The sequence below is a fragment of the Ovis canadensis genome, chromosome 1 (genome assembly GCF_042477335.2).
Source record: "Ovis canadensis isolate MfBH-ARS-UI-01 breed Bighorn chromosome 1, ARS-UI_OviCan_v2, whole genome shotgun sequence".
NCBI lineage: Eukaryota > Metazoa > Chordata > Mammalia > Artiodactyla > Bovidae > Ovis > Ovis canadensis.
Window position 1 is genome coordinate 105,993,947 of NC_091245.1, and position 14,280 is coordinate 106,008,226.

The 14,280-nt window shown below is 49.7% G+C and overlaps 3 protein-coding genes across 19 annotated transcripts; all 3 read left to right on the forward strand.

Annotated features, from left to right (window-relative positions):
• Positions 1–25: 25 nt before the first annotated feature.
• Positions 26–4,088, forward strand: CKS1B (CDC28 protein kinase regulatory subunit 1B). 2 transcript variants are annotated; one of them, XM_069575571.1, is made up of 3 exons: positions 26–320; positions 2,839–2,966; positions 3,561–4,088. In XM_069575571.1, exons 1-3 carry the CDS (start codon positions 262–264, stop codon positions 3,611–3,613), a joined length of 240 nt encoding a protein of 79 aa, XP_069431672.1. In that variant the 5' UTR covers positions 26–261; the 3' UTR covers positions 3,614–4,088. The 2 variants fall into 2 exon arrangements, with proteins under 2 accessions (XP_069431672.1, XP_069431662.1); XM_069575561.1 differs by having other exon boundaries at positions 170–320; positions 3,546–4,088.
• A 2,177-nt stretch (positions 4,089–6,265) lies between these two features.
• Positions 6,266–12,535, forward strand: FLAD1 (flavin adenine dinucleotide synthetase 1). 16 transcript variants are annotated; one of them, XM_069575655.1, is made up of 9 exons: positions 6,266–6,404; positions 6,964–7,188; positions 8,736–9,480; positions 10,396–10,543; positions 10,761–10,784; positions 10,999–11,097; positions 11,176–11,365; positions 12,122–12,195; positions 12,312–12,535. In XM_069575655.1, the coding sequence occupies exons 2-9, from the start codon at positions 7,108–7,110 to the stop codon at positions 12,445–12,447; spliced, it is 1,497 nt and encodes a 498-aa protein (XP_069431756.1). In that variant the 5' UTR covers positions 6,266–6,404; positions 6,964–7,107; the 3' UTR covers positions 12,448–12,535. The 16 variants fall into 16 exon arrangements, 10 of the variants coding, with proteins under 10 accessions (XP_069431756.1, XP_069431804.1, XP_069431785.1 ...); XM_069575647.1 differs by lacking the exon at positions 6,266–6,404 and adding an exon at positions 6,407–6,495; XM_069575728.1 differs by lacking the exon at positions 6,266–6,404 and adding an exon at positions 6,447–6,484.
• Positions 12,536–12,608: 73 nt separating this feature from the next.
• LENEP (lens epithelial protein) lies at positions 12,609–13,738 on the forward strand. The gene is made up of 2 exons (XM_069575761.1): positions 12,609–13,284; positions 13,370–13,738. Exon 1 carries the CDS (start codon positions 12,827–12,829, stop codon positions 13,229–13,231), a length of 405 nt encoding a protein of 134 aa, XP_069431862.1. The 5' UTR covers positions 12,609–12,826; the 3' UTR covers positions 13,232–13,284; positions 13,370–13,738.
• The last annotated feature ends 542 nt before the right edge of the window (positions 13,739–14,280 follow it).

Sequence of the window (14,280 nt, forward strand, 5' to 3'; positions counted from 1 at the left end):
AGCAGTGATAGCCAATAAAACGTCTGTTTTTTACTTACGGCAATTCTTGAGCAATGTTCATTCCAATGAGGACTTGAGTAGAAGCAAACCTAAGCCAATCGGAGGCTTGAAGGTGGGGTTGTCCCGCCTTCCGGCAGAGGGACCAATAGAAAGCGCAGGCGGCGTGTTTGAAAGCGAGGCCAAAGAGGGTGGGAGCGCGTGCTGCTGGGAGTTGTTCGGAGGTTGGCGGCGCGGGGCTGAAGGTCCTCAGGCAGAGTGATCATGTCGCACAAACAAATTTACTATTCGGACAAATACGACGACGAGGAGTTCGAGTACCGGTTAGTGCCGGCGCGGGGGCAATATCAAGGTCGTGAGTTCTGACAACTGAGGGCACGAGAAGTTGGTAACGGGGACTGAAACTGCAGAGTTGGCGCATGCGCGGGAGGTTAACGGGAATGGGTGTGTTGAGAGTGTGAGGCGCATGCGCGAAAGGTAGGGGGGCAATCAAAAAAACCCCTAGAGTGATAGCGAATTTGGAAGGAGGCGTGGGTGGTCGTGGTTAGAGTGTTCGAATGTTAGAATACTGACCACCCTCAGCTTTGCGGGTTTCTGGACCATTCTCTCACCTCAGTTGAGTAAACTGAACTTGCCTTCCTGAGACTGCTTGTATTACAGCCACACCGTAGAGCCTTCTGGGAGAAGGTGGCAAAGGCGAAGCTTGAATTTTCTTCGAGTCTTCAAAGTGAGGAGAGTTCTAAGAGAGCCTGAGTGTTGCTTATTAATCCATGGGAAAGGGGCGTGGTTGTCTGATTTGTTTTAGGAAGGGGGGCTTCGAGGAACTGGAATCGAGTAAAACTGACCAGAACCACTGAGGAAAGACTTAATATGGCCCTAATAGATTACCGTCAAATGTTTGAAGGGCATCTACTTGGGAAACAATTACGGAGTGTTTATAGGTTTCAGGTGTTCCGCTAAAGTACACGGATAAGCCATGGTCCCTGCTTTCAACAGACCTAAAAAATATGTGGAAATACTGACAGGCTTCAGAAAGAAGATGATAATTGGTATAATAGAGCTATGTACAGGTAGGTTGTGGTGGGAGCACATAGGATTTACCAAACATGATAAAGAAAGGATTCCATACAGAGTTTGCATTTGGTAAGCTCTTAAGTCCATAATTCTAGATTAGAAAATAAAGCAACACAAAGAATTTTACAAATGTTGGCATTCCACTAATCTGTAGTAAGCGTTAATAGTTAAAACAACTGGAAGCTTGGTTTTCGTGTGTTTCTTGAGCCTAGTGCAGGGCTCTGAGCCTTCTGGAGAACTTGGTGTATGCTGTCAAATAACACTGTTTGCATTGTTTTTATGTCCGATCCTTGGGAAAAGATCCCCAGCCCTGGGATTTCACTGGTGGTCCAGTGGCTAAGATGGTAAACACCCAGTGCAGGAGACTTGGGTTCAATCCCTGGTCAGGGAAGTAGGTCCCACACGCTGCAACTACAATCCCGACCAAAAGAAAAAAAAACACTCCAGCCCTGTTTGAACCCAATTAACTCTTTTCCTCAGCTGTTCTCTACATCTGAACTAGGCTAACTAAAATTGTGTGCTTAAAATGTCTTTGCAGGGCTAGGGAGACATCACTAGTTTCATCCTCTGGAGGATGTAAGTCTTGGCAGTGATATTTGATTTAAGGAAAGGTTTGTTTTGTTTTGTTTTGGTCTAAATAGTCCCTGGAAGCCAGTCTTTATGCCATTGGCTTATTAGGATGTAAGCTGTTTTCAGACATTTAAACCAGAATTGACTTACAGGTGGGGGATGGGGGGTGGAATCCCTTTTACTTAGCACAGAGAGAGCATTCAGTGCAGTGTCACTGAACATAATAATCAAGTCTGGGTCACCCCAATTCAAGTAGTAATTTCTTTGCTATAAAAGGAGACTTATCCTTGGTTAGGAAAGCATGGAGTCTCCCCCAAAGAAGTCTCGTGGCACATCCTTTCAGAGTTGAAAAATGTAACTTATGAGGATAGATTTTAAAAGAAAAGATTTTTCTATTTCATTCTTGGTGACAGGGGCGGGTAAAAAAGTCTTTATTTCACCAGCAGATAAATTCAGGTCATCTCAGATTTAGTAACCAAATGGATTATGAGAAAAATGTTTGCCTTCAGGTGTTTGTAAAATTGTAAATTGTAAAACTTAAAAAGTGAGGGGATTGTGGACATTTTATACATAGGCCATAGAAATTTATAAAAGTATAAATGTATAAATAGATGTCTTTGTTGTTGTCTAGTCGCTAAGTCATGTCCAACTCTCTGCAACCGCATGGATTATAGCCTGCTAGGCTCCTCTGTCCATGGAATTCCCCACGAAAGAATACTGGAGTGGGTTGCCATTTCCTTCTCCATATATTTGATTTTATGTTCTGGCTCTTCCACACAGCACTGTCTGATAGGCCTTTCCTCTCTGAAATCACTTCTCTCCCTTCCTTACAACCCTGTTCAGAACCACCCCTAATTATTAACAGTCTGTGTGTGTGTTCTGGGGCTCCCATTATATTGTTTAAGAGTAATCAACTAGAGGACTGTAAGTGGCTATAATTTTGGCACTCATTCACGGGTGTTATTCATTAATATGTACTTTCTAATATACTTTCGTGAGAATTTACGTAACTTGGCCTGTAACTTGGGCTTTATTTCTAGCTGCCTTTGCACTACAATAAGATTTTATAAACTCCCTGCCATTACAAACTGGTTTCTCTTTTCTTGTCTGTCTTGGCTTTACCTGCTAGCCCCCTCATCTGATAGATTGTACCCAGTTCTGATACAAATTTCCCACCTTCCCACGTTTCTATTACAGGCATGTCATGTTGCCCAAGGACATAGCCAAGCTGGTCCCTAAAACTCATTTGATGTCTGAATCTGAATGGAGGAATCTTGGTGTTCAGCAGAGTCAGGGATGGGTCCATTATATGATCCATGAACCAGGTCAGTGCAATGGCTGAAAGCAACCATGTAGGACCAAGGAAATGAAGGAATGATAGGTGGGGATGATTTGTGGGTTTCTTAACTCACCAGCCATCTAGAAAAACAGGAGTGACCAAAAATAAGAAATAAAGTATCTGGGAGGTTCAGATGCAACCTGTCACTGGAGGGGGGAAAAAAAAAACTCCTTTAGTCTCTAATTCAATCAGAATATATATATATATTTAAAGGCCACATATATCTTGATGTAGAGATTATGGCCTCTTCTTCATTCTCTATCAGAAAGTGAATTCTGAGATGTGTTCCAAATAAACCAAGGAAAGTATATTTCTTGATAAGGCACCAGACACCAAACTACCAGGCAAAACTAATAAAGGACACCCCGGGGCTACAGAAAAAGCAAGAAAACTGATATTAACAATTCTGTGCTTGGCACACAAGCCAGGCTTCTGGGTCTGCTTCTAAAGCCATATGCTTAACTCTTCATTTAGTTACAAAGATCTAAGTGGTGATAGCTGGGAAGTGGGAGTGGAATACACTATAGGTTGTGCATGGGATGGTGTGATTTCACTTACTGTTTAGCTCTCACTCTTTCAGAACCTCACATCTTGCTGTTCCGGCGGCCACTGCCCAAGAAACCAAAGAAATGAAGCTGGGGAGCCACTTTTCAGCCTCAAGCTTTACACAGCTGTCCTCACTTGCTAACATCTTCCTGATGACATAATTGTGTTGCCTTCTTGTTTCTCACTTTGATATTTAAAGGATTTTCAATACACTGAATGTGCTGGTAACTGCTTTGCTTCTTGAGCAGAACTGACAGGAAGGACCACAGCCCAGCTGGATGAGTGAGTGCTCTCTGGGTTGCAGCCTCAGCTAAGTGTGACCCCCAAAACCTACGTGAGCTCTGAATCCAGCAGAACATGCTTGACAGATGGAGAAAGCATCTGAGAATACGACCACGGCTATTACAGGGATTGTGTAAACTTGGCTGTTTTGGGTTTTTTCCTGCCAGGTGTTGTGTGTATGTTGATTTATGTTTCAGTATATTGGAAACTTTCCATTTTATTCCAAGAAATCTGTTCCATGTTAAAAGCCTTGATTAAAGAGGAAATTTTTATAATCTAATTCTCTAATTGTTAAAGGTTTTTTTTTCCCCCCTCCTCTCAGGGCATCACCCTCACTATCATGGTTCTAATTATATGCCCTCCAGTAAGATAATGAAGCTCAGCTCTTTGTTAACACTGAGGTTTGTTTCAACATTGAAGTAACTGGTTTGTAACCTACCTTAAGTAGACTTTGCTGTCAGATATCTACTGGAATACATTTCACTCTAACTACAGGGCTAAGAGAGGTTATATAGGACAACATCATCTCATCAAAACAAATCAGTTGTTTTCTATGGTCGGGTACTGCCATTAACATAGTCTGATTTTTTCTGAAGGGCACTCAAGGGTTCTTGGGGCTTCCCTGGTTTCGCAGACGGTAAAGAATCTTCCTGCAATGCAGGAAACCCAGATTCGATCCCTGGGTTGGGAAGATCCTCCGAAGAAGGGAATGGCTATCCCACTCCAGTATTCTATTCTTGCCTGGAGAATTCCATGGACAGAGGAGCCTGGCAGGCTATAGTCCCTAGGGTCACAAAGAGACTTTACACTTAACAAGGGTAAAGTGAGGCTGCTAGTATACTCCACTTCTTGACCAGCCTAAGGCTCCTGCATACCTATGGCCTGTTCACTCCAGAGTGGTTTGGGGATGTTTTCAGTGGTTCTCACTTTGGCCAAACACTGGAATCACCTGAGTAGCTTGAAAGTGCTGATGCCTGAGTCATTCCCAGGGAAGTTGACTTAATTGGTCTAGGGTATGGCCTGGATAAGGGGATTTCGAGCATTCTTAAACAGGTAGTTACTGCACTGAGCTTTGAGAAAACGTTTGTAAACTGGATATTTAAGAGACATTTTGCCAAGTAATAGCTTACCTTCTACTTTTAATAGTAGTGCTAAGTAAGTGAGATTAATCTTCCCACTTTCTCTTAATCTTTCACTCGTTCCTAGAGCAGTAGTTCAGGTGTGGTCCCTGGTCCGGAAGCATCAGTATCACCTGGAAACTCCTTAGAAGTGCTCATTCTTGGACTCCACCCTGCTACTGCTGCTAGACCTACTGAATTAAACTGAGGGTTGGACACAGTGACATTTTAACAAGCTCTTTAGGTGATTCTGGTGCACACTTACGTTTGAGAACCGACTAAAAGACTCGGAGCTGATGTTGAGGGGTAGGGAGGAGGCATTTCAGAGAGGGGCTTGTCAAATATCACCATGATTATTAAGAAAGATACTGTAGCATATGGCTTATGCCATTAGGACAGCCCAGGTTTGTTTTTTTAGAGCCAAGACTCCCTTAATTGGAAAAACAAAACCGGGCTTATTACTTGAAGGTTCTAGAAGCCTGGCTCTGTCATTCACTGTAGTGTTTTTGTGGTTTCTGTGTAACATCTCTTCACCTTTTTGAGCCTGTTGCCCATCTGTAAAATAGGCATATCTCTCTCAGAGGGGTTTTAGGAGAGTAAAATGAGGCAGGTGTGGCTCAGTAGTTCTCCACGTGAAATTTTAGACCTTTACTACAAAAAGCAATGGCATCAGCATGACAGGAGGGTTTGTTAAATGCAGATCTCTGGCCCCACCCAAACGGCCAGAGTCCTGTAGATTTAATCAGCATATTAAAAAGAACCCCGGACGATTGGCAGGAGTATTAAGTACTTTTAGACCAGAGACGAGTAAAACAAGTGGAAGCTGAGAATCCAAAGTGGACATGTGGCCCTCCCTTTGTCGCTGCCCTCACTTGTACCTACAAGGTCCATCTGGAACAAGGTGGGGCAAGACTTCATTGTCAAAAGAGTTGAAGTAATTAGTTTTATCGTTTATAACAGAGACAAATGAAAGTTCCACACAATAAAAGCTCACCACCAGGATCTCATTAGCTCACAGGCAATCTTGACAATTTTTCTTGGTGTCCGTCCAACTTTCACTTGCTACAGTGTAAAATCCCCTTTGACACCAGTGCCAGCCCCTGACCCCTCAGAATGAGTCAGGGATCACGAGTAACAGATAGTATGTGCACGCAAGAATTCGAACACTGAGCGGAGGTTAGAGTCAAGCGTCTCTTTACTTCCAGCACCAGCGGGGAGCAAGCACCACAAACACCTTAGAGCCCCTCCAGCCCCCTTGGCTCCTTCCACTCCTCAGGTTCTTTCCTGAGAGAAAAGCCCCGCCCCCCGGCTAAGGCCCAGCCCCCTCGCTTCCGGGTGAGGGTGGCCACGTGGTTGTCGCCAATAACAACCCAGCACCACTCCCGCCCTCTGGCTAAAGCTCGCGAGCGATGGTGGACTACACCAATGGACCCATAGAAGTAGTCTGAGCGACGGCCAAAATAACCAATTAATATGAGGTGAGTCTGAGGCGGGACTCTGAGTACGGAAGCTGCCCCGAGACAGGAGGGAAGGAGAGAGGGAAAGACCCGGTGAAGGGGTAAGAGGCAGGTGAGAACCTGGAAGAGCTCAGCAATCTGAAGCGTGGCGGGAAAAGACAGGATTCTGGGCTAGAAAGGGTGTGGAAGCCTGCAGAAGAAGGCTGCTGAGTTCTGGTCGGTGGTGGAAGGAGGGAACGCATTTAAAGGGGCCAAGGCCCAGGATAAGGTAGACATTTAAAGGGACAGGTGCCCCAAAGAGAAGAGACATATAAATATAAAAGCACAGATGCCCTGGATAGAGTCGACACTAGAGAAGCCGAGCTCTGCAGACAGAAGACATTTTTAAGTGGTAGGTTCGAAAGAGAAGGACATTTTAAGGAGACTGGGACGGAGCATAGAAAACATTAAAAGAGGTATGGGCTAGAGTTTAAGAACACGTTTATTAAACGGACAGGGATAAAGGAGTCGATTGTCAAGGGCCTGGTGAGGAAAACTATGCACTCCTCCTCTTCCCCATTGTCCTTTCTGGCTCCTCCAGGTTCCCTCCACCCCGGAATCCCTCTTCCCAGGCTGTGACCCTCAGTGCCCTGTAGACCTGGCTGGCCCCCAGTGCTTGCGACCCCTATTTGGGGGTCTGGGTGGCTACTGGAGGGCCTTCCAGAGGGGCAGAGAAAGCGGGACCATGGCGTCTAGGGCCTCTGAACCTCCGCCAGGGCGCAGCGTGACGGCGGGCATCATCATTGTTGGAGATGAGATCCTCAAGGTGTGTCTGGGACAGGAGGGGGGAGGGGCAGAATTCTCCGGTCCTTGGGAGCTTGCTCCACGTTCTGTTGAGGGAGGGTGAACCAGGGTGGGAGCCCTCTTGCTGCAGTAGGGCCCTGGAGTGAGTCCAAGATATTGGCGGAAAAGTGACCCTTATTCTTTCGATTACTCTGTTGAAAAACTTGTAGCAAAGTCCCTACAAATTGACAAGCAGTATGGAGAAGGAAATGGCAACCCACTCCAGTGTTCTTGCCTGGAGAATCCCAGGGACGGGGGAGCCTGGTGGGCTGCCGTCTGTGGGGTCGCACAGAGTCAGACACGACTGAAGCGACTTAGCAGCAGCAGCAGGTAGGGGGAGGAGGACCTTTACAGAAATGACAAGGAGTCCAGCGTGTATAGGAGGTGCAGGTACATGTATTATTTCAGAGTTATGTCCAGCCTATTTGGAAAAATGATCCAAAGCATTCAGGAGAGATAGAAGGAAAGTACTAGAAGGGGGAAATCTCTTCTGAATGATCAGGGAAGTCTCACTAGAGGTCATGATGGGCATCAGGTTTGTAAGAGTAGTACTGAGTGCTTACTAGGGCCTGGGAGTGTGCTTGTATTACATCACATATGTGATTTTCCTAATCCTTACAACAACCCTGTGATGTGGGTACTTTTATTACAAATCTAAATGAATAAATAATAAGACTGAGGCTCAGAAACGTTGAGAAGCTTTCCCTGAACAGCTAGTAAGTGGTAGGTGGGATTCCAGCTTGATTTGCATTTACTCCAGAGCCAACCTTAACCACTAAACTCTGTAGAGAAGTAGAAGGAGATGGGGCTGGAAAAGAAGAGTGCGAACACACCACAGACACACAGCCTCAAATATTCTGCAAAGGAATTTGAACTTTATTCTGTATATGGTTGGAAATAACAAGTGACTTTTGAGCCAAGAGTGACACAATCACAGTGACATGTTAGGAAGGTTGCTGCGGAGGCCTAGGGCAGAGTGCTGTGGCAGGACACTGGGAGCCTGGCCAGGGGTCTGTTGCCACCATCCAGGTGAAAAGTGCCAAGGACCTGTTTGGTGGCAGTAGGAACAAAGAAGAGAGCAGATGGAGAGACATTTCAGAAGTAGAATTGACAGCGTGAAGGGCCTGACAGGCTGCCGACAGTGTCTGAGGATGCCACTGACCAAAATGACCACGGCCAGGAATCTGAAGATGCCCTGAAGCACTTGGGGCCAGGGGACTGAAACTGTCAGGGCTGCTGAGGAAGTGGATGAGTGGTCCACATAAAACTGATAATTGAATCCATAAGCAGAGAGGGGGTCAAGGTCCAAGCGCAGAGATGGAAGCCCAAGGTGGATCACATTACCCCTGACTCCTTTCACATGGATTTTTCCACCCTTGGGCCCAGTGTGGGCTTGTGGGCTGCCGGAGGTGGGTGTCCCCCAAAGGGCAGCGTGCTCCGTCAGCAGGCAGTTGCAGCTTGATCCTTCCTGCTTTGCCCTGCATCCCCACAGCACTGACACACTCATCTTCCCCATCCCCAATCTCCCAGGGACACACTCAAGACACCAACACCTACTTTCTGTGCCGGACACTGCGTTCCCTGGGGGTCCAGGTGTGCCGAGTCTCTGTGGTACCCGATGAGGTAGCCACCATCGCAGCTGAGGTCACAGCTTTCTCCAGCCGCTTCACCCACGTCCTCACAGCAGGGGGCATCGGCCCCACACATGATGATGTGACCTTTGAGGCAGTGGCCCAGGCCTTTGGGGACGAGCTCAAGCCACATCCTGAGCTGGAAGCGGCCATCAAGGCCCTAGGAGGGGCGGGCTGGGAGAAACTGTCGCGAGTGCCCACCTCTGCCCGCCTGCATTATGGCACAGATCCTCGCACTGGCCACCCCTTCCGATTCCCACTAGTCTCCGTCCGAAATGTCTACCTCTTTCCGGGAATTCCAGAGCTGCTTCGTCGGGTGCTGGAAGGGCTGAAGGGGCTGTTCCGAAACACAGCTGTTCAGTTCCACTTGCGGGAAATGTATGTGGCAGCTAACGAGGCCTCTATCGCCCCCATCCTGGCTGAGGCCCAGGCCCATTTTGGGCGCAGGCTTGGCCTGGGTTCCTACCCTGACTGGGGCAGCAACTACTATCAGGTGAAGCTGACACTGGACTCGGAGGAAGAAGGGCCCCTGGAGGAGTGCCTGGCCTACCTGACTGCCCGTCTGCCCCAAGGATCAGTGGTCCCCTACGTGCCCAATGCCGTGGAGCAGGCCGGTGAGGCCGTGTACAAACTCACTGAGTCAGGTAGGGGCCTCCTGGGGAAGGGGCAGAAGGCAGCAGACCACCGGTGCCACCCTGGGTCTTAGGAGCAGTGGGCTGTTGAAGGCTTGCTGCAGATCCAAGAGAGGGTAGAAGATAGCTACAGCAGATCCATTCATTCTTCCAGTAAATACCAGTTGATATTTGAATCCATAAGCAGAGAGGAGGTCAAGGTCCTCCTTGAGTACCTCCTTTCAGCAACATTGTGCTGGGTGTTGGGGGTTTAGCTCAACAGGACAAAGGTACCCCTGCTCTGGACAAGGAGTTTTAACAGGAGAGGGGAATGTTAAAAAGGTAATCGTGCATGAGGGATCAGTGATGAGGGGGGGTTCCACAGCAGGGAGATCAGCCTTGATCTGGGGTTGGAGAAGGCTTCCCTGGATGAGTGACACAGAAGCTGAGTGATGAGGATTTTCATGTGGCGCTAGTGGTAAAGCACCCCCTTGCCCATGCAGAAGACTTAAGAGACGCAGGTTTGATCCCTAGGTCAGGAAGATCTCCTGGAGGAGAACATAGCAATCCAGTCCAGTATTCATGCCTGGAGAATCCTGTGGACAGAGGAGCCTGGCGGGATGCAGTCCGTAGGGTTCATAAAGAGTCAGACACAAGTGAAGCGACTTAGCACGCACACACGCAAGAATTTGGTTAGACCACGAGATGGGCAAAAGGAAGCTGTGAAAGAGGGAAGGAAGCAGCATGAGCTTTGGGAGAATGAAAAGAAACCAGGACCCCCGAGGGAATACATTGAGGTGAAGGTGTGGCTAAATGGGGCAGGTGGCAGATGAAGGAACTGAACGCTGGGAAGATAGAGAGGGGCTTAGGCAAGGGCAGCTTGGCCCCCACTGCCCTCTGACAGCCCTATGTATCTAACTGATGCCCTCTTCCCTGCCTGCCTGGCAGGGTCTTCTCTGGGGGAGAAGGTGGCAGGCGCCCTCCAGACCATTGAGACTGCCCTGGCTCAGTACAGCCTCACCCAGCTCTGCGTGGGCTTCAATGGAGGCAAGGACTGCACTGCCCTTCTGCACCTCTTCCACGCCGCAGTGCAGAGGTGAGCTCACCCCCTCGGGGGAGACCCCAGAGACAGAGCTGCCCCATTCGCTAGTTCCCCATCCTAAGAAGCAGGAAGGAAGGGGGGTGTCTGGGTGGGGCTTGGCAGGGTGATAGCCACAGTTACCTCTCAGTTCCGATCCTCCCCATATTTATTGAGCATCTGCCACCTGCCTGGTCCTGAGTATGGATGTGCGAGCCACCTTCCCCAACCACAGGGAGGTCACAGTCCTGTCTGGGAGGTAAGGCCTACATACTAGAAACGGGTGTGGGCTCCAGATTTGAGAAACCAGAGTGGGCTTGCCAGAGGAAATGGATTCTTCCCTTCAGATGAGAAGGACGAGGAAAAGGGAGGAGAGGGTGTCTATTCCAGTGGCCAAAGGGAACAGAGCAAGCTCTCTGGGGAGTGTTTCCCAGCCCATCCTGGCAAGCCAATGGATCCTGCCCCCTCCCCAGGAAGTGCCCTGATGCTCAGGAGCCCCTCCAGATCCTGTATATCCGCAGCATCTCCCCTTTTCCTGAGCTGGAGCAGTTTCTACAGGACACCATCAAGAGGTACTAGGGGCCTTGAAGATTTGGGATCCCAGAGAGACTTGGGAGGGCCCACTCCTGACTCCCGGCACTCTTCCTCAGGTACAATCTGCAGGTGCTGGAGGCTGAGGGAGACATGAAGCAGGCCCTGAGTGAGCTGCAGTCACGGCACCCCCAGCTGGAGGCTGTGCTGATGGGCACCCGCCGCACTGACCCCTACTCCCGCAGCCTCTGCCCCTTCAGCCCCACCGACCCAGGCTGGCCTGCATTCATGCGGATCAACCCACTCCTGGTATGGGGGAGGGGGGTTATCGCCTTCAGTCTCCTGTCCCCTGTCAGTCATTGCACCCTGGCTTCCTGGGGTGGGAGGGTTAGACCCTTGGGCTTGGATGAAATGGCCCCATCAGCCAAGGGCAGCAGTGGTATTTGTTCGTTCAGCCTTTTGTGAGGTTTTATTGAGCACTAATTCAACAGCAAGCATTGTGGACCAAACAGTGTCTTAGACCTGTGCTGTCCAATATGGTAGCCGTGAGCCATTTATTTACACTTGAATTGTAATTAACTGAAATGAAATATAAATTGCTTTAAAAAGTTGAATTGTATACTTTAAAAAGATGAATATCATGGCTTATGAATTATATCTCGATTTTTAAATTAAATACAATTCAAACTTCAGTTCCTTAGTTGTATGTTGTACTAGCCTTATGTCAAATAACTACCATGTTAGACAGCATAGATACAGACCATTTCCATCACTGCAGAAAGTTCTAATGGACAGCACAGGCTCACACAAATAGCCTTAAACAGCCTCTCCCTTTCCTCCTGGAAATTACATGCCAGTGGAGGGTGGCCTGAGAATGGGGAGGCGAGGGATGGTTTCTCTCATTGATTGGCGTACACAGAGCAAGATGTACCAGAGAGTTTAGTAGCAGGCCCTCCCTCAGAGGCTAGGGGAGCGAAAGAACCGGGATAGGCCCTTTCCCAGGTAGATGAGGGTAGATGTGGGAGGGGGAGTATTTGTGACTCTGCTCTGATGCTGGCCTCCCAGGACTGGACCTACAGAGACATCTGGGACTTTCTGCGCCAACTGTTTGTCCCCTACTGTATCCTGTATGACCGAGGGTAAGGTTGGGGGAACAGGATGGATATGTGGAAGACATGAGGGTGCTGGGACTGGGAACACCAAGCCCACCGCAAACCCACCATACCCTCCACCCCCCACCCCACCCCCTACCCAGCTACACGTCACTGGGGAGCCGGGAGAACACAGTACGGAACCCGGCCCTGAAGTGCCTGAGCCCAGGAGGACAGCCCACCTACCGTCCGGCCTACCTGCTTGAGAACGAAGACGAGGAGCGGAACTCCCGCACATGACGGCCCGCTCCTGCCCTTTCCAAGGAAGGAAGGAAGGAGGCCACCCTGGGGTCTAACCTGTCAATAAACCACCTCTCCTGTGCCTGTTGCTCTGGCTGTGCCTTTGTCTTCCTGCTTCAGGGAATGGGAGAAGCAAAAGGAAGCCAGGCCCTGGCAGCTCAGAGCCCCCAGTGCTCACTCTAAGGGGGATGGGGGTGCAGGGCAGGCTGGAAAGGAGCTCTCACTGATTATTTTCAGTGCCAGCCTCAGCAGGAGCCCAATAGAGGGCAGAAGCAGGGAGCAGTGCCAACCCTGGGAGGTAGGGGGGAGGGACAACCAGGCAGTAGACCCAGGGTTTCAAGACCCAGGCTGGAAGAAGGGAAGCTGAGCTGGCCTGCCCATGGAGGATGAAAGATGGAGTGGCCAGGCTCTACTACTAACCCCATCCCAGCATCTCTGGGCACAAGGGCTGACTCAGCCCATTCTCGGGCCCAGAACCTTCCCTGTGCTAGACCCTGGGGCCCTTGTGCCTACAGTCATGAGGTCTGAAGGGGGTGGGGACAATGATGATAAAAGGCACCAGACACAGCTACCACACCCTTCCTCAGCTGCAGCCTACATGCAGCCCCGGACACAGCCCCTAGCCCAGGCCCTGCCCTTCTCCCTCCGAGGGGTCCTGCGAGACACTGGACTTCGGGTTCCCATTATGAAGATGGGCACAGGGTGGGAGGGCCTGCAGCGGACCCTGAAGGAAATGGCCTACCTCCTCCTCTGCTGCTGGTGTATCAAGGAGCTGCTGGATTAATGGTGGCTGAGACCTGCCTCCACTCCACAGGCACCATGGCTGGCATCACTCAGGTGGGCAGGGTAGGGCAGACAGGAGGCATGGTTGCAACTTCTGTGGCAGAGCCTGCCTCTCAGCTTCCCATTCTTCTTTTTTTAGCACCCAGTCCAGCATCCATCAAGACTCCCGGAGCCAGCTGTGCTTGACCAAGGATGGGCCACAAACAGCGAGTGAAGTGGTATCCTGGTTCCAGTTTGTTCCATCTGTCAGACCTGCCTCATCTCTGGGCCTCCGTTCCCAGCCCCCACCTCCAGCGCACCTCTGGTGCACAGGAGCTTGGCCTGCTGGCTAGGACCCCAGTCAGACTGCAGCAGGACCTGGCGCTCCTCCAAGTCTGGCTCAGGGAGCCTACTGGCCCAGATGGCTGATCTTACCATACCCTCCCAATACCAGGAATGGCCTGCCCCCAGTCTCTTTGTTTGAGAATCACTGAACTATATGTATAATAAATAGGCCTTGAGACCGAAAGTTCTAAATGTCTACAGGGGAATCAGAAAAAGTCAGCACCGCAACAGTTTGGGACCCAGGGAGGAAAGGAGGTTGTCCTGGATAGAAAGACTGAAAGCCAGGTTTCCTGACTCACTGGTGCCTGGGTGGGGAGGGCGTTGGATGGAAAGGCCAGGTTCCTCCCAACGTGTAGAAAAGGAGGAGTCTAGCTTGGGTGGGGTCTTTATGAGGCCCTCCATGTAAGGCTGGGAACCTAAATAGAAGACCTGATCTAACCACCTCCCTGCCCCTGAAGATCTTGGGGAAAGCGCTGAGCTGGTACTAGTTCCCAGCTTACAGAGATCAGGCCCTGCTCCTCTAGCTCACACACAAAGCTGCAAGAGAAAGCTGTCCTGCAGGCTTATGACAATGCACAGGACACAGCCAGAATGAGCAGAATTGACTCTTTGCTTCCCCTTGGCAGCCACCAACACATGCTCTCCCTAAATCACTCCCTGGGATCAGTACACACCAGTTATTTACATCATCTTGCACCTGCCTACTGACATGCCCACTCAGACCCC

What these genes read in the sequence shown, in the direction of transcription:
- CKS1B (XM_069575561.1), top strand. Translation starts at nt 262, where the DNA reads ATGTCGCACAAACAAATTTACTATTCGGACAAATACGACGACGAGGAG. An exon ending in GACGAGGAGTTCGAGTACCG is followed by an intron (nt 321 to 2,838) that starts GTTAGTGCCGGC and finishes TTTCTATTACAG; the next exon opens with GCATGTCATGTTGCCCAAGG. An exon ending in TTATATGATCCATGAACCAG is followed by an intron (nt 2,967 to 3,545) that starts GTCAGTGCAATG and finishes CTTACTGTTTAG; the next exon opens with CTCTCACTCTTTCAGAACCT.
- FLAD1 (XM_069575655.1), top strand. Translation starts at nt 7,108, where the DNA reads ATGGCGTCTAGGGCCTCTGAACCTCCGCCAGGGCGCAGCGTGACGGCG. An exon ending in GTACAAACTCACTGAGTCAG is followed by an intron (nt 9,481 to 10,395) that starts GTAGGGGCCTCC and finishes CCTGCCTGGCAG; the next exon opens with GGTCTTCTCTGGGGGAGAAG. An exon ending in TGCGGATCAACCCACTCCTG is followed by an intron (nt 11,366 to 12,121) that starts GTATGGGGGAGG and finishes CTGGCCTCCCAG; the next exon opens with GACTGGACCTACAGAGACAT.
- LENEP (XM_069575761.1), top strand. Translation starts at nt 12,827, where the DNA reads ATGGAGGATGAAAGATGGAGTGGCCAGGCTCTACTACTAACCCCATCC.